At 56.5% G+C, this 20,033-nt stretch overlaps 1 protein-coding gene across 5 annotated transcripts in view; it reads right to left on the bottom strand.

Annotated features, from left to right (window-relative positions):
- Positions 1-20,033, bottom strand: part of APC2 (APC regulator of Wnt signaling pathway 2) — an 86,568-nt gene that overhangs the window by 12,072 nt on the left and 54,463 nt on the right. For 2 of the 5 annotated variants that reach the window (XM_032974010.2, XM_032974008.2), the window contains 4 exons: positions 5,341-5,460; positions 1,576-1,984; positions 658-753; positions 108-247 (listed from right to left, as the gene is read on the bottom strand). In XM_032974010.2, coding sequence (XP_032829901.2) covers positions 108-247; positions 658-753; positions 1,576-1,984; positions 5,341-5,460 — 765 coding nt within the window. Of the gene's footprint in view, positions 1-107; positions 248-657; positions 754-1,575; positions 1,985-5,340; positions 5,461-13,164; positions 14,311-20,033 lie in introns of those variants that run through there. The other 3 variants (XM_032974012.2, XM_032974016.2, XM_032974009.2) reach the window with 3 other exon arrangements.

Raw genomic sequence — 20,033 nt, 5'->3', positions numbered from 1 at the left:
CGGTGCTTGATCACGGCCGATGACAACGATGACTCGGATCCTTGCCACCGGCGAGCCCTCCCCGGTCTCCGCGGCGGCACAACGGGCCGGGCGGCAGCGGCACGCACCTTGTTGGCGACGTCACCGAACGTCAGGTTGGTGAGCGCCATGCCGGCGTAGCGCCGCAACGTGACGTTGTACTGGTCGCTCGTCATCGCAAACATCTCGCAGTCAGCCTGCAGCAGCTCGGCTATCGCCTGCAGTCCACCTGCAAGGGAGCGCCAGCGTGTATAGTTACTCTCCGACTCAATCACCCGCTCGCCCACCTGCTCGCACACTCACTCACACACCTGATCCCCTCCACTCACTGTCGCTCACCAACATGCACACTCCTGATTCATACATTCACTCGCTCGCTCGCTCACTCACTCGCCTGCTCAGCCGCTCACTCACACACCTGATCCCCTCCACTCACTGTCGCTCACCAACATGCACACTCCTGATTCATACATTTGCTCACTCACTTGCTCACCAGCTCACTTAACCACCCACCCACCCACCCGCTCTCATTCGCCCACACACCCACCCACCCACGCGCTCTGACTAGCTCACTCCGACTGGCGCACTCCTCACTCGCGTCACCACGACAGCTGCCACCCGGTGCGGTGCTGCCCTCACCGAGCTCGTTCATGGCGTGTCTGTGGTCTTCGTCGAACGAGAGCTTCATGAGCACGCAGATCGCCGGCCCGATCTGATTCTCCACCGGCGACGGCTCTGTCATCGCACGGTGCCGGGGGCAGCACACAGTGGAGGGGGGGGGGGGGGGAGAACGTCGGACAAATGAGCGTGGTGCCCGAGGGGTGGAGGGGCCACTTTGTTCTGACAGCAAAACATGCGGGGGTGCCCGCGGCAGATGTGGCACGCAGTCAGGCGGCACATCTGGCTCGTCGGGAAATCTCGTCGGCACCACGCCGCTGTCGGCGTTCGGCCACTAGACCGAGACCTTGTTCCCCAGCACCCCGAGCGCCGCCCCTTGAGGGCCCGCAGCGAGAGGCGCATATGAAGATCTCTCTCGAGTGAACTCGCTGCGATTTGACAACCCGGTGTTATCGCAGGCGGTCGCCTAGATTCAAACCCAGGTCTCTAAGCGACGGTGCCCCGACCCCATGAACACTGCATTGCACCACGACACTTGGTCCCACGACACAACTGCGGACGTACAACTGCAACGGAATCGCTGCGCGTGGCGCTGACGTTTTTTTTATAAATAAATACACCGTTTAAAATTAAATAAATTAATGCGAACCGACACACCTGATGACGACCGTTTGTGTTATGGTCGAAACGTGAGAATTTTTTTGTTTTATATATATTTTATTATTTTATTGTTTCCCTTCAACGTGACTTTACCGAAAGAGCTAAGAATATGAATACAAACTAACGTGTTTAGATTTCTTGAGCCAGCTGGCCAGGACTGGGCCAGCACACGGCTCGTTTTCCACCCAGGCAACCGGAGAGTCTGTGCCCCCCGGTTGCCTGTCGTGACGGTGGTGCGGTGGTGCGGCGGTGGTGCGAAGGCGCAGCCTCCCTCCTTACTGCCGACGGACGAGACGTCGGCGGCGATGGCGGACGCTGCGGCGCCGCCGCCGGCGGCCTCCCTGCCGTCCTGCCACTCCCAGCACGCCTCGCAGTAGGCGCGGATCTGCTCGAGCAGGTGGAGGACGCGCATCTCACGGTGGCCGCGCTTGTCGTCGGGCTGCGAGTGCACAATGTTGTGGAGCGCCGCGCTGGCGCGCGCCCGCGCCTCCCGGTTGCCCTTGGCGGCGCCGAGCAGCGACGAGTCCTTGTTGTTGCCGTGCAGCAGCTGGATGAGCAGCGGCAGGCAGCCCGACTGTCGCATGGCGATGCAGCTGTCCTGCGAGCTGCTCATGGCGAGCAGCGTGCGCGACATGTCGTCCTTGTCGTGCGTGCCCAGCATGGACAGCAGCGAGTAGACCATCTCCACCTAGGGCACCCCCAGCGGCAGCGGCCGTGGCACGCGCGACGTCACGATCAACGCACACCCAGCCGTGGTTGCTACGACCGGTCAATGTCAACGTCGCTTCCTGCTCGCACGAGCGTAGAGGCATTGGTGCTTAAATGTCCCGTTTACAACTTTATAAGAACCACTCGTGGCAATTACACATTCCTCTGGCGGGGGGCAGGGCGAGTCTGTCAATAGGGCAATCGCTGTTGACTTTCATACAAAGTGGTTCTCATTTTCTCGACCTCCATAGGGATTTATTGGATGATGGACCGAATCAAATCTCGACCAGAAAATGAACTCGTAACCCACTGGATTCGTGACCTGCCCGCTCTATCGCTGAACCACTTGGCCAGATTCTATATAGAGGTGTCCACAAATAACAGGGGCAGATATACCATGTCCCGCACACGTGGCTGATATATACAAGCAAACCTCTGGACTGATTACGACATACAGTATCTAGGACCCATAGATTAGCATTTCGCCAGTATTGAAACAAGCAAGCCTGAGGCCTGATGATGAGACACCATGTCAAAACCAAGTATTGCTTATGTTTGAATTAATACTGCTGGACTATACGGTAAGCCACTGTGGGGTCTGCACTCTTTTAATGAATGGGGTAAAACTGCACGAAGTTTCTCTCTCCTGAAGCACTCTCGTGACCAACAAACCTCGACAATGGCATTTAGCTCCTGAACAAATTGCTGCCATCACACGCAAGAACACGAGATAATGCTGCTGCGATTATGCACACTCGCAGACGGAAGGCCGTGCAGGGCGGCTGATGGGATGCTTCAGAAATGCTAGCATTGTGTTACGCAGAGAAACGGATTCTATGCGAAGGTACGCCCATGTGGATCGGGTCACGTGTTCCGATGCCGGGCGGCCAACGAGCACGGAAGGAGGAGACTCTTAAACCGGCTTGGCGGCACAGCGAGCGACAAGCCGGTGCATGCGGTGAATGCCGCCGATTCCGCCGCCTCCTTTCCTCACCACCGCTAACCCCCTGCCCACCCACCCCCGAACGCTTCACGCACGCGGCCCCAATTACGGTGAACAATACAATGGCTCCTACGACCAAATCACCCGGAATGCACGCAATCTCGTTACACCTCGAGTTAAGCCCGGATGAGCGGCACAGAAGGGGCGGTGTGGGCAGGAATGCGAGGGATGCCAGTGGCTTGAGAAGAGAAGGCCTTTCCAAAACAATCCTTTGTTGTGCTACACTATGCCACATCGCCTTCAGCAACCTGCACAGGCCAGCGTGGAGAAGTGTGGTCTACTGATCACTTCCTCCTCCTCCTCCTCCAGTAATGCACTGACAATGTGGCTGCACCTTTGCGTGTACAAAACGGCTGAACCTCAACGGTGCGGGGGCCGGGGCAAAATGCAGACGGGACCGCACGCCGTGGGGGAGACAAAGACGGGCGAGAAGCAGCAGCGCTCAGAAAATGAACGGAGGAGGCGGCGTCGCTGTGAGCCGCATCGAACCGCCGACGATGGACGAGACGAAATGTATATTCAGTTTTAGTCAGAATCATATATTTGCATATGTACGGGATTTAGAAGGGCACCCCCCCAGAGGCAGCTGTCACTGTGGGGCACAAGGTGACTCGGCACTTGGCCTGTGAATGGGCATTCGTCTGCCAGTAGGGGAGGAGGGAGTGAGATGATGATCGCTCCGATACGTGCAATCCCAATTGAGTCAGTTGCTGTCATTTCCCCAATGAGGCAAATCTTGACAGTGATGCCGACACACAATGGCCTACTCTTGCGAATCTCCACCGTGAGTGAATTATCATGGCTAATACACACCACCGTTTACGAGCACACACACGCGTACACATTCCATTTGGCAATACATTCAATAACGCACGGAACTTTTTGGTTGCAAAACATGTAATCCGCCGCATTACTACGTATTATTAATTATTAATGAGATGATATGAAAAGAGGGAATAATTGCTCAGTAGCCAAGCATGCCGACTATGAGCTCAGCGGTTGTCAAGGGCTGACTATGAGCTCAGCGGTTGCAAGGTTCGGCATTGACGAGTGGTGACGAGACGTGCAGTTTGAAGCGTTAGTTTAGGCCGAGTGGCTTTGCATTGGCAAGGTCATCACGGTTCAGAAAAATATGAAATAGCTGTAACATGCGTGTGCGTGTACGTGTACGTGTGCGTGTACGTGTACGTGTGCGTGTACGTGTGTTTGGTGACTGACGTGGGCTCCGCGGGAGCGCGTTCGCCGCTGGCTGCAGAGGTTCGCGGTTCAATTCTGGCGGCCACCCTGGTTAATTCTGCGGGCGTGATTTATCGGCCACCCTGGTTAATTCTGCGGGCGTGATTTAACGGCCACCCTGGTTAATGCTGCGGGCGTGATTTAACCGTCAAGGGCCACGTGACGTAATTCGCAAGAGTCGGCCGTTGTGTGCCGACATCACGGTCCATGTGACCAAATGTTTTAAATTACACCGCCAATTCCTCAATTGGGATCACACACACAGCAGGCACAGTAAAACATCGCCCCCTTCCTGCGATAATTTCGCAGGAAACTCCGGTAAGGTGAGGCTTTCCTGGGTAAACAAGCGTAGCAGTAGTAGTAATAATAATAATAGCGTATAGGCCTTCTGGGAATCCAAAGCTGGATGAAGCATGCAATTACGCAGAGTGCGGATATAAGGTGAAGCTAAAGGCACAGCCCTGCAATTTCTCGCTCGCACCACTGCTGGCGGAAGGGGCCTCCGCGAGCGCCAACTCTTAGAGCAGCCAGGGGTCGGCAACCAAAGTAACAAGAAAAGCCGTTTTTGTTCGAATCCGGTAAACAAAAAAAATCTCAACGTATCGAGAGCCGCAACGCGCGTGGTGAATAACGGCACGAAGCAGCAGTCCCGAAAGAGCCGCGCGCCGAGCCCGGAGCCGCAGGTTGCCGACGTCCCGCCCGAGAGGGCGTTGTTGGTCTACTCTTCCACTTTTAGCCAGTCGTGCCGGAAGAGACGAGGGGCGTACCCGCCACTTCGCCCCGCTGTACGTGAGCGGCCAATCACAGGTCAACTGTGGGGGGAGCCCATTTACACTGCTGCTGGGTTGGCGGCGGGGGCAGCGGTGGGGATTTAAGAAACTTGCCCCATCGCTTCAACTGCCGCTCCAGGAGAAGGAAGGAATCGAACCGGCGGCCTCGAGATCGCAATACCAGCGGCGCTGCTAACCATTAAGCCACAGAAGTTACAAGGAAGCGCGGGTGAGAAGGTGTGCGGATAGGTGTTTGCGGTTATCAGGGTCGTGTGTAGTAAACAGACTCGGCACAGAGTGAAAGAGGGCAGTGGAGAAGGCAGAAACCTGAACTCTGACGTCCTCCGTTACCTTGGTACCCAGGTGGCTCGCCGGTTGCCGCGGTAACGAACAGGTACTGCTGAAGCTCATCACACTGCCCACGTCGTGCTCCTGCCCTCCAGAGCTCTGCAGTGACAGCAGCAGCAGCGACAGAAACAGCAGCATATTGCGAGGCGCTCACACCTCACACAACGTGCGCATCCACACTGCATCTTTGTACGGGTTTCTCTTCGTGAATCTACGGTTCTCTGTGCGAGTCAAAGTGCCTCTAAAGCGAGTCTATGGGCCTCTATGTCTGTACACCGTCGAGAGATGAGGTGGGATGTACAACACGCGGTTTCATTCACAACGCATTGCTACATCCGTGAAACACGGCGCACGTGCGATGCATCGCGCGTTAACTTTTGAACGTTCTGGGCAGCGGAGTTAACTTGAAGGGCACGGGGGGGACGGGAGGTGAAGGATCAACCTGCTGACATGCGCTCGCGATACGGACTTTGGGTTAGGCCATGTAATTATCCGATCAATTTGTTTTGTTAGAAACCCCTCCAACATCTAACATGGTTTAAATCGTCACGCTGCGTACAAGCGTTTAATAACGCGCCGATTATTACTGTTTCAGCTCACTCACACACACACTCACACACCCACTAACTCACTTATCCACTCACCCACCAACTCACTCACTAACACTCACTCACTTAGCCACTAACCCAGACACTCACTCACCCACTGCCGATAAGTTTTCTGAACAATTCTCACAACCAAATTTATCGAAGTGTGAGATACGTGACGTTTCGCTTGAAACGGCACCAAGCAACTCCAGGATAAGTTCCAGGACGTAAAAATAAATCCAGGAAGTTAAATTTTGGGCAGATCATTAAAGTGGCCTGGCCTCATAAAAAAATCAATCACGAATCATTGAACGCGATAGTGAACGAGCGAAGCGCGGATGAATACCGAGCTGCGTTACGCTATGAGCTGACACCGCGGCCGCAGAACAGAAATGAGATTTTCTCGCTGTCACTTCTCATTCGTTTTGACACCGCCAACGCAAGTCCCGAGGTGTGAACATCTGATTTGACACGGTCACCCAAGGCAGCCGGTCAAGCGCAACGCACGTGCACCAAACGCGCGTGTGCGCTCACACACACACACGTACAGAAATCCCAAACATCCTCCGTGTAACCACAGAGACACAGTCAGAGCAATGGCTGTTAGCAAGCACCTGTCAAGGCTGGAGTGGCACACACAAGGGCCTGGTGCTAGCTGTCACACACACACAAGGGCCTGGTGCTAGCTGTCACACACACAAGGGCTTGGTGCTAGCCGTCACACACACACAAGGGCCTGGTGCTAGCCCTCACACACACAAGGGCCTGGTGCTAGCCGTCACACACACAAGGGCCTGGTGCTAGCTGTCACACACACACACAAGGGCCTGGTGCTAGCTGTCACACACACAAGGGCCTGGTGCTAGCCGTCACACACACAAGGGCCTGGTGCTAGCCGTCACACACACAAGGGCTTGGTGCTAGCTGTCACACACACACAAGGGCTTGGTGCTAGCCGTCACACACACAAGGGCCTGGTGCTAGCCGTCACACACACAAGGGCCTGGTGCTAGCCGTCACACACACAAGGGCTTGGTGCTAGCCGTCACACACACACAAGGGCCTGGTGCTAGCCCTCACACACACACACAAGGGCTTGGTGCTAGCCGTCACACACACACACAAGCTGCTAGCCGTCACACACACACACAAGGGCCTGGTGCTAGCCGTCACACACACAAGGGTGCGTGACGGCTAGCACCAAGCCCTGCCACCCTTGTCCCCACCCATTGCTGATGTTTGCACACTGTGCCATCTTATCATCTCAAGTTGCTGAACAAGGGGAAAGCCCAGGACGAGTTCTGATATCACTCGCCACTCAGGTCACACCTGTTTGTCGCGCATCGGGCCAACCACTGCGCCACCGCTCCTAAAATACACACCTAGCAATACAGGAATACGCACACACATGAGAACACAGGAACACACACACATGGGAACACACACACGGGAACACAAGAACACACACACATGGGAACACACACAGGGGAACACAAGAACACACACACACGGGAACACACACACACACGAGAACACACACACACGGGAACACAACACCACACACACACGGGAACACAGGAACACACACATTTGTCTGGAACTCCCCTCCCCCCAGCCATCTGTGCTGCCGACCCCCTGCCTCTGTTCAAGTCCAGGACTTCAGCCCTTCATCTTCTCCTGTGCCTGTGACTGACAGCCTCTCTCTCTCTATAAGTGAATATCGCCCCGACTGTTTCTGTACACAGCATCTTAGGCTGCAGTCACATCGAGACACCGCTGTCAAAACCCACGCTGCGTGTGGACTGCGTGCGTGTGGAGGCCTAGCCTGGGTTTAGTTCTCCCAGGTGCCATCAAGTAATAATAATTACAGATTCCGGCACGGGCAGCGCACGCAAACGCCCAGTAGGGCAAGGGCACACACGCCCCTCCCCCTCCTCTCCCTCCCCTTCCTCCTCTCCCTCCTCTCCCCTCTCTCCCCTCTCTCCCCTTCCTCCTCTCCCCTCTCTCCCCTTCCTCCTCTCCCCTTCCTCCCCTTCCTCCTCTCCCCCCTCTCCCCCCTCTCCCCCCTCTCCCCCCTCTCCCTCCTCTCCCCCCTCTCCCTCCTCTCCCCCCTCTCCCCCCTCTCCCTCCTCCCCCCCCTCTCCCCCTCTCCCTCCTCTCCCTCCCCTCCCCCCTCTCCCTCCCCTTCCTCCTCTCCCTCCCCTTCCTCCTCTCCCATCTCCCCCCTCCCCTTCCTCCCTCCCCCCTCTCCCTCCCCTCTCTCCCTCCCCTTCCTCCCTCCCCCATCTCCCTCCGCGCTCTCCCTCCCCCCTCTCCCTCCCGTCCGTGCACACACAATGGCAGCAGCAGGCTAAACGCATTTGCCAGTGCCGTGACTATCGGGTGTGCAGGGAGTGCAACTGCGCCTGCAGGAGCTACGAAGAGGGGGGGGGGGACAAGGGGTGGCCATTGCATTCCTTGCACTAGGGCCCACGCCAACCACGTGATCCCACTCTCTATGGGTTTCTATGCGAGACGATAGGTTTCTATGTATTGCTCTATCGATGGCTTTATATGTTGCTGCGACAGAGACCACTTTCAAAACGAATGATCGGTAAACATTGTTTTAATTTAATTCTCATCAGGCCCCCATAATGTAAACAAGTGCAGTCTCCATCCATCCTGTCTCTCTGGGTTTTCAACTTGTGTTCTATAAAATAGGGGAAATTGCCCGAAACATGTAGGTATCAAATAAAATAAATTATACCTACTACGCGATTACTTCACCGAAATAACCAAAGAGTATGGATCCTTGCAGTCACAAAATCTTCAAATCAAGATGAAATCTAGATTGATTATATACATTTCCTTTAAAGCCGCAGTGTTATTGGCCCATGTTGTTTGTTATTGGCCCATGTTGTTTGTTATTCGTGCTTGTCCCCCAGTGCATCAGCAGCAGCATCATCCGAGGATCCCTTATGGGTTGATATGCGAGTCTAGACTTGAGGACAACCCAGTCGATGCGAGTCTACGCGTCTCAACAGCAGTCCATAGGTGTCAATGTGAGTTTCAATCAATCAATATTTAACGTGCCAATATCGGCCTCAATTAATTGGGCATCGGTGCACATTGCAGAGAAACGGGAACGGTACAGGGGCATACGGCAACAAGAATGAAAAGCAAACCCGTCACGCTCTCAGCGCTTTTATGGACATTGGCGTAGCTGCCGAGTGTGCAGGCGGTGCAACTGCGCCGCTAGGGTCCATGGGCCGGACAGAGGGGGCCCAGGCGTTGTTGCAGTGCGGCATTGGCGAAGAGGGCACGCGCACACTGGACCGGTCCAGGTATCACTCGCCACTGAAGTTAGCCGTCACCCTGGAATCGAACCCAGGTCCCCGAGCTTGCGGTTCAGGTGTGCGAACTTCCGCGCGATCGCTCCGTGATTCATTGCCCCACTAATTTATTTTAATTGCCCCACGCACAATCAATGGCCCATTTTTCTCGTGAAGGATTTATCCGCGCGCTGGATGCTGCAGGGCAGCCAAACAACTCCACGCGGCATGCCAGTTACGATTATTATCGCTACGCACGCTCGTTTACCCAGTAAGGCCTCGTTAAGTCTCTTTATTTTCATGAGGGTCCTGTCAGGTGTGTGCAGAAGGGGTGGGCGACGTTCCTGCTTTGTGTAATCCTCCATTGAATATAACTGTGGATATTTTGGCCAAGGCCAGTCACGTTGTGCGTGTGTTCAGCTATGGGAGGACGCCGCGGTGGCGAGATGTTCACTACCTCGCCTGGTATACACAGGAGGTGGTGGTGGGTTTCATACCGTCCCGAACGCCTGTACATTTTGGAGTTTGCACTTTCTCTCTCCCCGAAGTCGAGTGCATTTTTCCCTCCTCATTTAGAATCAACATGCGTTTACATGACAAGCCAGCTCGTTGAGCTATCATTCGTGGCCAGGTCGCTTCTGAAACAGAAATCGGCAAAGCAACCGAGCAAAGCCCTGCAAACTGCACCGACACCGAACGCGTGAATGGCGCCGCCACCGTGCGGACTGCGAGCGCTGCACCAGACAGTGCTGACACGCTGCTGCTGCTGCTGCTGCCGCTGCCGCTGCTGCTGCCGCTTTGTTCTCGGGGGATTATGAATTACAGCTGTCGGTCGTACGGGTCACGTGGGAACGCACCGCAGCGCCGTCGCCCGGGCGATGAAGCCGATACGGTTCCTCCCCGACATCGGCGACCCGACCGTTAAACGCGCCACGGGGCGCCGGCACACGCCGAGCCGCGGGTTAGAGGGAGGCAGCGCACGATGCCCGGGGTCGCTCGGCCATATTTTGTGGAGATTCCTTCTCTGGTCACGTAGCGCCACGGCCATTGTGCGCCTCCCTCCCTCGCTCGCTCCCCTCGCACAGCCTCGCGTTGCCAGGCAACCGCAGCGAGCAGCCAGGCAGCAAGGAATCATCTCTCCCTCCCTCCCTCCCCTGTCGCTCGCTCGCTCGCTCATTCCGTCTCGCCGGTTTTTATTCAACTCTTTCCCCTTCTCCTACTCCGACCACCGCCGTCCAAGCGTCAGCAGTGTCCACAGCCGTGGACATTGCTGAAGAGAAATATAATCACGGAGGAGGAGGAGGGGGGGAGAGTTGTGGCACCACCTCTGCCTCCACCATCGACCGCTATGATTCTCCAAGCCATGGGCACAACAAGCGGCACAGTGTGAGCCTAACAAGACGCGTGTGACATCGCCGGGGCGGTGTTGTCACCGCGCCAGGACACCCGATTCGGCGCCCACGCAAGATAAATTTACGTTGCCTGTTCTCGAGCGCCATTGCTGGAAGCGACGAATTTGTACCAGGGCCAAAGGCATCATCGCCTGTAAAAAAAAAAAGACACCGCTGACGCCAGCACGATGTGAAAGTTCCCCCTCCCCCCCCCGCCACCAGACGCAAGAGCTGGCACCGGCGGCTGCATCTCGCGGCCAGGATCTGCCCGAGCTGATCGCTGCGACGCGCCCGGGCACACTGGGCCCCTTTGTACGAGCGGCTGCCTTCGGAAGATTCACGACTCGTCAGACGGCGGACGCCGTCGCTGTGAGCGGCGGGAAGATGGCCCCGCCGAGCGACGTCACCTCGCGGGGTCACGGTCGAAAGGTCGATGACGTCACCTCGCGGGGTCACGGTCGAAAGGTCGATGACGTCACCAGCGTCCCCAAACGCCGCCTGCTCGATTCCCGTAGTTCACGCAGTTGGACCAGGCAGCAAAAACAATTCCGTCCCCTTTTTTTTTGCAAATTAATCGAATCGTCGAGATCCAGGGCCCGAGGGACTGGATTGAGGAAAATGTATTTGTTAAAATGTGAGCCGCAGTGAAAGTAGGGGATTGCGAGTGATGCAGAGGGTCACGTTATATCATTATGTGGAGTCACAATGTCGCTTGTGACTCCACGCGCTGCCCGATGCCGTCAAATCGCGAGTTTCGAGAGACCGAAACAAACCAACAAACCGACGCAACGGTAACGCCTGTACACGAGTCGGCACCCGGCTGCCACGGCGTAACTCGGCAGCTCGAATCCGCCACGGGGAAAGACCTTGCACAGAGCGCGGGGGCAGGAGAGCAGAGCCGATACAGATTTGCAAAAACACACGGCGGGGGCTAGTGGAGCGGATGAAAGCAAATATCGGATGCCGTGCGGTTAATCCTCTCGGAGCCTTCCTCGGAACGCTTCGTGGAAGGAATACGAGAGGCAATCGACAGGAAACGTTTGGAATCCATCGCCGTTCAATCGTTCATTAACAAAGGGCGATGCTGCGCGCCACCGTTATCGCCGCGCTTCTCAATGCGCTCCCGTTTAGAGCGCGGACAATCCGCGCGGACACTCATCGGAAGTGACGTCCCCTTTCGGCAAGCCGCTGCTGGATGAGGGGCCTCCGAATGGGGGGGGGGGGTCGGTGCGAGGGCACACTGCCGTGACACGACAGGGATCGGAAACACGGAACGAAAGCTGACGAGCGCGCAAACCAGAAGTGTGGAGAGAGCTGCACGTTTGCACATTCCGCCGAATGAGAGGACAGGAAGAGGAAAACGCACAAATCGGGGAACAAACGCAAGTCGGTGACATCGCGGTGACATCGGTGGGCCTCGTGATGACATCGCGATGACATCGTGGTGACATCGTGGTGACATCGCGGTGACATCGGTGGGCCTCGTGGTGACATCGCGATGACATCGTGGTGACATCGTGGTGACAATGCGGTGACATCGGTGGGCCTCGTGGTGACATCGTGGTGACATCGTGGTGACAATGCGGTGACATCGGTGGGCCTCGTGGTGACATCGCAGTGACAATGCGGTGACATCGCGGTGACATCGGTGGGCCTCGTGGTGACATCGCGGTGACATCGTGGTGACAATGCGGTGACATCGGTGGGCCTCGTGGTGACATCGCGATGACATCGTGGTGACATCGCGGTGACATCGGTGGGCCTCGTGGTGACATCGTGGTGACATCGCGGTGACATCACGGTGACTTTGGTGGGCCCCGTGGCAGGACGGCTCCGTGCCTCGGAAGGGAGCGATGGCCGACGGGCGAGGGTGAAACCTCGCCGGACGAGGGCGTCCGCAATAAGCGGCACCGCGTGAGCGGGCGCGCCACGGATCGTGATACGTGCGGCAACGGGCATCGGGAGGTCTTCATCCAGCAGTGGGTAAACCATGGCTCGTGGTGGTGAAGATGATTAGTAACAAGGAGAGATCGATAACAGTCTGCCTTCCAGCACGCTCGCTGCATGATGGCCTGTTCGGCGCACGGAGAAGAAAAAAGGTTCCGGTCTCCACACGTCAGATAATCCGAGACCCGAGTCTATCCTGAACGTTGAGTCCCCTCTGGACCGCAACGAGAAACCTGCCTCGTGATGAATTGTTGGGCGAGGCCACGGTAATGATCTGACCGAATTGGTGTCGTCAAGAGCCCGCCACCACCTGGCGCCAGCGAGCGTCCAGCGATGCGCAACATCCCTACGCTCGGTCCGGCGACCTCGTCAAATATATTCACACCCAGCACGCCAAATCCAGTTCGCCTCCCGTTATGCCCTCTGGCTACGAGTAGTCACGTGACACCTATCCCAGTCAGTCCATCAGCGACCGGTTAAAAATATCCGGTGAGAAATCGAAGCCTGACGACAGGCCCCCCCCTGCCCCCACCGTCTGCCCCCCCCCCCACTCCTCCGTCACGTTACCTGGCGGCACTCTGGGGGGTCGTGGTCCGAATCCACCGAGGCGGAACTGCCGCCGAGTCCACGGGAGCCGCGCAGGCCGCCCGCGTCCTTCCTGTGCGGCACCGACTTGCGGTTGGCGAAGAACCTCAACATGAGCACGGCGCTCCACTCCGGCATGGGAGGGCCCGCAGGTGCGACGGGGCCGGGACGCCGGCTGCGGCGGCGCAGGTGGGGGCACCGTGCCTTCGTCCGCCCACCTGAACTAGCCCTCCTACCTGGCTGCTTCACCTGTACATTCACCTGTGCCAACACCTCCCTCTAGTTTTAGGTCACCTCTCCCACACCTGCGCCTGCACCCATCCGCTCGCCTGCGCTCAGACCTGCCGCTGCAGCCGTCCACCAATGACTCCCAGCCCTGTGCGCCTGTACCCTCACATGCCTACGATCCTAAATGTACACCCACTGCTCGCCCGCACGTGCACTCCGCTGTCGGCCAATCCTTTTACCCGCGGCTGGGAACGCACATACGCGCGGCAAATGCAACGATCCCTGCACCCGCCCCCGCCCTCCCCCGTCGGCACTGAGCCAGCCCGGAGCCACGCCACAACTACCGCCGCTCCGGCACCGGCACCGAGTCTCGGGCCACAGGGCCAATCGATCCGCCGCCACTCCCGAGACGACCGCGGCAGCGCGAGCTCAGCGCCGCGGACAAATAGCCGCCGCCGCCGCTGCCGCCGCCGCACACGCGCGCGGGCGGGCGGGCGGGCAGCTTGCGAACGTCCACTCGACGAATTAGCGGAGGGGCGTCGTGACCCCGGCGACTAAGGTCCACCCAGACGCGGCACGGCGCGCGCCGGCGAGCGTGGAAATTGTGGGCGCGCAGAGGGAGGCCGCGGCGAGGTTCGGTGCCGCGACGCGCCGGACAATGGAGGATGGAGCACGCTCAGTGGCGTCCGCCCGTCCATCCGCTCGCCCACCCGCGGTCCCTGTGTGCTCGCTCGCTCGTTCGCTCACTCCTCCCTCGCTGCATCTCACACGCGCGTGCGCGCTTGCTCCTGCCCTGCTATTTCTCTCGCTCTCCCGCTCGCTCGCACTTTTCTTGCGTTCTCACTCGCGCTCCCTCTCTCATTTGCTCTCTCTCTCTCTTATTCGCTCTCGCCCGCCCGCCCGCCCGCTCTCCGGCTGCAAAGCCAAAGCACCAGCCGCTTGCTCACGTGACTCCTCACTTGCAAGACAGATTGCAGGAACAAAAAAATCCGCGGAAGCCTCGTCTTATTCTCGAGGAACGACCGATTTTGCCGGATTTTTTTTCTTTCAGTTTTGTTGGAGCCTGAATTATGCATGGCATGCGAATGCGTGCGTTGATCAACGCATCTCCCGACACATCGCGACCGCACTAGCAATGAGAAATGCGTGGGATACCAAGAACTTCCGCTGATTTCTAGGGCCCCCTGCCTGGGTCTTGCTGTAGCTCCTATCTCCCTAGACTGCCCTGACCCCCTTCTCCGTGGGACTCAGGGTTCAATTGCAAAACTGCTGAATAATCACTGCGATATTCCAACTGGCCCGACACAGGGAGCCGCGTAGCTTTCGATCGCTTTCAAACGGGGACAATCGACAATGTGCATTTACGCAAAATGGGCACGGAGCTTCCGTGCACTCAATCTGAGGCACGACTGGTGCCACGCAGGCTCATTAGGCCCAGCAAGAGCACCGGCTAATCCGCCGGATCCTCATTAAACCCCAGCATGCCCAACAGATGTAACAGCCGAGGCAAACAAAAGCACGCGGTCCGTTTACAATGGGGAAAAATAACCAGCGACAAACGCAGCGGAGAAACACAACACCGTGCCGCTGCAGCTGGAGCGTCCAATTAGGCGAATTCGTGTATTATTATTTCTTCTGCGAAAAACCGGGCTGGACAAACAACGCCAGTGCCACAGAGCTCCTGGAGACCGCTCGTCATCCAGGGGGCGGTGATGCGGCCTCGGGGTAGCCGCGTTCGCCGCCGCTCGTCGCAAAGGTGCGTGGCTTGATTCAGGCGGGCCGCCCTGGTGATTACCACAGTTGTGTGCATTGCCCGTAAATTTACTCCTACAACCACTACGTGCCGTCTGCTTCATTCACAGCGGAACGTTAAAAGGTCCCGTGACATCGTTCTTAAAGAGTAGTAGGCCACTGCGTACCGGCTTCACGGTCCAAGTTTGCCAAATTAAAAAAATCACCCTGCAAATTACTCAACTGGGATCACACGCAATAGCAGCAACATCGTCCCCCCACCCCCAAATGTGAAACTACCGCAGCCTGAGTCCGTGAAACCCAGCAGTGCTTCATCACGATCATAATTACCGTTATCCCTCCGCGCGTACAGAAACCACGACCGCCGGCGCAACAAATCTGGAATTCCGGCGGCTCTCGCGGGAAAAACCCCGAGCCCCACAGCACAACGCCGCCCGCACACCGGCGGCCCCGATCACACCGGCGCCGCCACACAAAACGGACGACGCAAACGAAATTCGCCGTCGCTTGTTTTTATCTGCGGCAAAACAAGGCGGTGAAAATAACCTCGCTCCCGCGCTAAACTTGGGGAGTCCGCCGCCATTCGCCCAGCCGACTCCGGGGTACATCGGCGTCATCGAGGGCCGGGCGGCGTCCACCCCGGATCCTTACCGCCAGCAGTGGTCAAGCGCCACCCTGGTTAAGGATACGTCGCCCCCACAGCCCACCCACTCACCGCCACACGTCTACAAGGGCGCACGAAGGCGACAGGCCTTTGCGCACGCGTTACTTTACACCACATCCACCGTACCTCTTTGCGAATGGCTACTCCTGGTCACATGCCGCCAGCTACCTACCTACCTACCCCCCCAGTCGACCAGCGACATGGAAAATATTCGGTAAGAAATTAAGCCCTGATCATTCTGAGGATAAGGGTAACAGGACACATCCTGGATAGATAACCCTTGATGCCGGTTCGCTTTCCCAGCAATCCCCGTGCACCCGCGTAGCCTCTGCCACGGACCGCAAGCGGGAAAACCTCGACTCCAGCAAAATCAAGTTTTTGCTGCGAAGCAGAATAAATGAAAATGGAGCGGGCAGCAGGAGAAGCAGCTGTTGGGGGCTGCCGTCTGCCGTGCGGGGGGGGCAAGAAAGAAGCAACCTCATAGGCGCCCAGCCAGATGTCACGTCAAGGCCACAACTCATGCAGGGGGGATGCCGCAGTGATCTCATTATTCACCAATACCACGTGGCGAGCAACATCGTCACCATCGTGGCCAGCATCATCGTCATCATCATGGCCACTACCATACCGAGTGACATCATCATCGTAGCATCATCATGATTACTACATTCCACTGCCATCACCAGCAACATGAACGTCACCACCATCATCACTTACAGAAACATCACTCTCAACACTACTATAAGCAACATCATCATTGCTACTGCCTTTAACACCATCATTACGAAAATCGCAGTAACCAGCACCACCTCCATCACAACCAAAATCACGAGCAGCACAACCACCACCACCACCACCATGGCCATCACTACACCCAACATGACCACATCACCACCACCATCACTCGTCAAGATGTCTTCAATACACGAGTTCCATTTCCTGTGTCTCGGTCTAACTGTTTCGGTAACAGCGGCGCAGCTATCGAGTATGCAGGCGGTGCAACTGCACCAGGGCCCACGGGGTGTAGAGGCCCAGGCACCGAGCTCAAGAAGCAGGGGCTGGGGTGGGGGGAGCGAGGAAAAAAGGGCCAATTTCACACCTAAAAAACCCTCTGTTTTTCTACTAGTTAAGGCCCACTGAGCTATGTAGCTCTTTTTCAGAAGCGACCTGGCTATCACAAATGAGAGCTCAGCGAAAGTGACTTATGTGTAAAATGTATTGCAGCCACATGCCAACCACGGTACTCCAATATTACGATGAAGCCTGTTTACACCCAGGAAGGCCACACTGTGCGTAACCTCAATTGAGTAGTTAGAATGGTTTTCTTGGGAGGAAACCCAGAGGAATCGCGTGTAGAACAAGGGGAGAACATACAAACTCCACACACTGACTCTCACACTAATACAAATATCCCCCATTTAACCTTAACAGACTTTTGGGTCAAGTGCCGTGAGCGAGCACCTAAGAACGGGCATGGTACACGAGGGAGTGGGTGGCCAGCGCCACGCCCTACTGCCTTTAACTCCCTCGTAGCGATGTTGACAGTCGAACTAGCGGACGCCCTGGACTGATTCAGCTAATTGTCACTGGTGTTGGCCGTGAGCCGAAATCAAACTCGGTTCACCGGGTTCATATTACAAGCACGCTAAGCACTTCGCCACTGCTCACACACGCACTCGCACACTCTCGCCTTAACACGGGGAGAAGACACAAACTCCACGCAAAAAAGGGGGCCCAGCGTCGGGAATCGAACAAAGGTCCCTTCTTGCTGCTGTGGGGCACGAGTGGCGACCGCCGCAGCGGCAGCTGTTGACAACCGACGGCAAAAGAACCCTCGCGGGAGACAGTGCCGGGGACGGCACCCGCGGCCCACGCAGCAACAGCAGCAGCGGCAAACCGCCGGCGGCTCCGAGCGGCGTGGGTGGAGAGGACACCGCGGCTGCCCAACGGTCTCTGCTCTCACCGACGATTGCCTCCATCTCTATCGCGTCAGCTGCAGCGTCACGTGAGCAATGGCGGTGCGAGAAATACTCTCGTACTCGTTTTCGAAAATAAATAAATAAACATGGGACAACGCGCACAGGACAAAACGATCACTGGAGTTTCGACCATGAAGGTGCGGGAGCGTCGCCGTTCAATCCGCCTTCAGTGGACGCATACATTTAACACGACGCAAGGGCTCTAGCGACCGGACATTACGAATCGCAATTGACAAATTTTTTCGTGTCAGATCGCCGTGTGAAGTTTCGTGTCGTTAAACCCTCCTCCACCCGGGGGTTTGCCGGGAATATGGCTGTGCACGTTTGTGTGATATTTGTTCTGTCGCAAATTGTCGAGCGGAGAGACCGACCGTCCCTGCAATGGGAATGTGGAATTTTCTACCGTTGCTTCTGGACTGTTTGGAGACTGCGGTCTGCTCACTCGCCCCCCGTGAGATGAGACCACGTAACCCCAAAGCGCGGGTCGGCCCACAACCCCGGGTGGTCAATTTCAAGACCGCACTCACCGTATTAAAAATCCTCCACAAACTCACCTCTGCTTACCTCTCTCATCTCACTCTACTCCCCTCCATGCACCACTCTCCTGCCTCTGCCCTCTCGTCTCACTCAACTCCCTCCCTCCCCCCCGTCGGCTCCCCACCTCTCTCCTCCCATCGCTCTCTACTTCCCTCGCCCTCTCCGCTCCATCAACCAAGGCTTTCGACCGAAGCCCGCAATCAACCTTCTCTCCGTGGGAGGTCACTCATTCTCTTCACTGCCTCAGGAATTTCCTTCCCCCATCCCCTCGGTCCATGCTCTCGACTCCCGGCCCCTGATCGAGCCCAGGCTCAAGGCCATTCCCCCACTTCTCCTCTGCCAGCGACCGAGAGCCTCTCTCTGCACAGTAAACGTATCCCCTGTTTCTGTTCCATTTGTACGGAGTCGCGAAATGCTGTCTCACTGGGTAGATCCACACCATGTTTTAATGATGAAGCCGGAGCAGATGACTCTGGTTTTGTTCCATCGCTGCGAACCCGGGCGACGCAAGTTCCATTTGCGCTCACGACCAATAACAGTGGTGCACATCTGAATCGATTGCGGACCTCCCCGACGTCGACTCGGTGTGTAAAAAATTTGCACTGGGGAGACAAAGGCGGCCAGGTTTGGTGTTGGTCACTCAAATGTGCTGGCTAAACAGCACTTGCTCGAAAAATCTGTTAAAGGCTATACGAGGGATCTTTGTCTTTATTTGTGTACGTGTGTGCGTATGTACGTGTGTGCGTATGTACGTGTGTGCGTATGTACGTGTGTGCGTATGTACGTGTGTGCGTATGTACGTGTGTGCGTATGTACGTGTGTGCGTATGTACGTGTGTGCGTATGTACGTGTGTGCGTATGTATGTGTGCCAACCTCTCGCACGTGCGCGAGCGCACAGTAATAACCGCAAAAACCGAAAGCTTCCGCAGATTTTTTTTTTTCCCGGAACCCTCTGCACATCAACCACAGCAGGCAATAAGTGCGGTACGCGATGGAGTGGAGCGGATGTGAGAGGGAGTGACACGGGGAGGGGGGAAGGGGGGGCGGCCGTCTCGTCTGCTCGAGGAGGCGTCCATCAGTGCCACTCCGCAGCACCCGTGGGGATTCTGGGTAAGACCCAACATTCTCATTGTCTTAAAAAGGGAGACGCAATGGTCACCACCCCCATCATACAGCGCTCTTCCCTCTCACGCACCGCACAGCGTCCGCTAACGTACCGGGCTAATGCATAGTCAGGGTGCCCGGGTATGACAGGTTCCCTAACAATATCCCCATTATTTTCACGAGCCCATTCGCAGCTTGTAATGCTATTCATGTTGGTTTTTATGCAATGTACAAAAAAAAATTCCTGGCATGAGTACCAGGCAGATGTTTATTTGACCACAGGGACCACTTTTTGACTTCGGAGTGTTATTTATGCTTTCCAGCCGATGTCGAACGCGTTTATGCGTCCACTCCGTCCACCCGTCACAGTGGGAAGCACATTAATAAATCTTGAAAGAGATCCAATATGAACGAAACTGCCGCATGAAGTTGCGTTGTTATAACCAACTTTAACCAACTGAAAAACTGCATGTCAGTACTTGGGTTAAATATGGTGGTCATGCGCGGTCACGGGGATGCTCCGGCTCGTACACGATTGGCTGGGTGCTCGGCGCTGGGATGGAGTGGAGCTGTATCTAAGCCACGG

This window comes from Petromyzon marinus, chromosome 52, assembly GCF_048934315.1.
Source record: "Petromyzon marinus isolate PM22_M1 ecotype Great Lakes invasive population chromosome 52, UKy_Petmar_22M1.pri1.0, whole genome shotgun sequence".
Lineage (NCBI taxonomy): Eukaryota > Metazoa > Chordata > Hyperoartia > Petromyzontiformes > Petromyzontidae > Petromyzon > Petromyzon marinus.
This window is presented reverse-complemented; position numbering and strand designations above follow the sequence as displayed.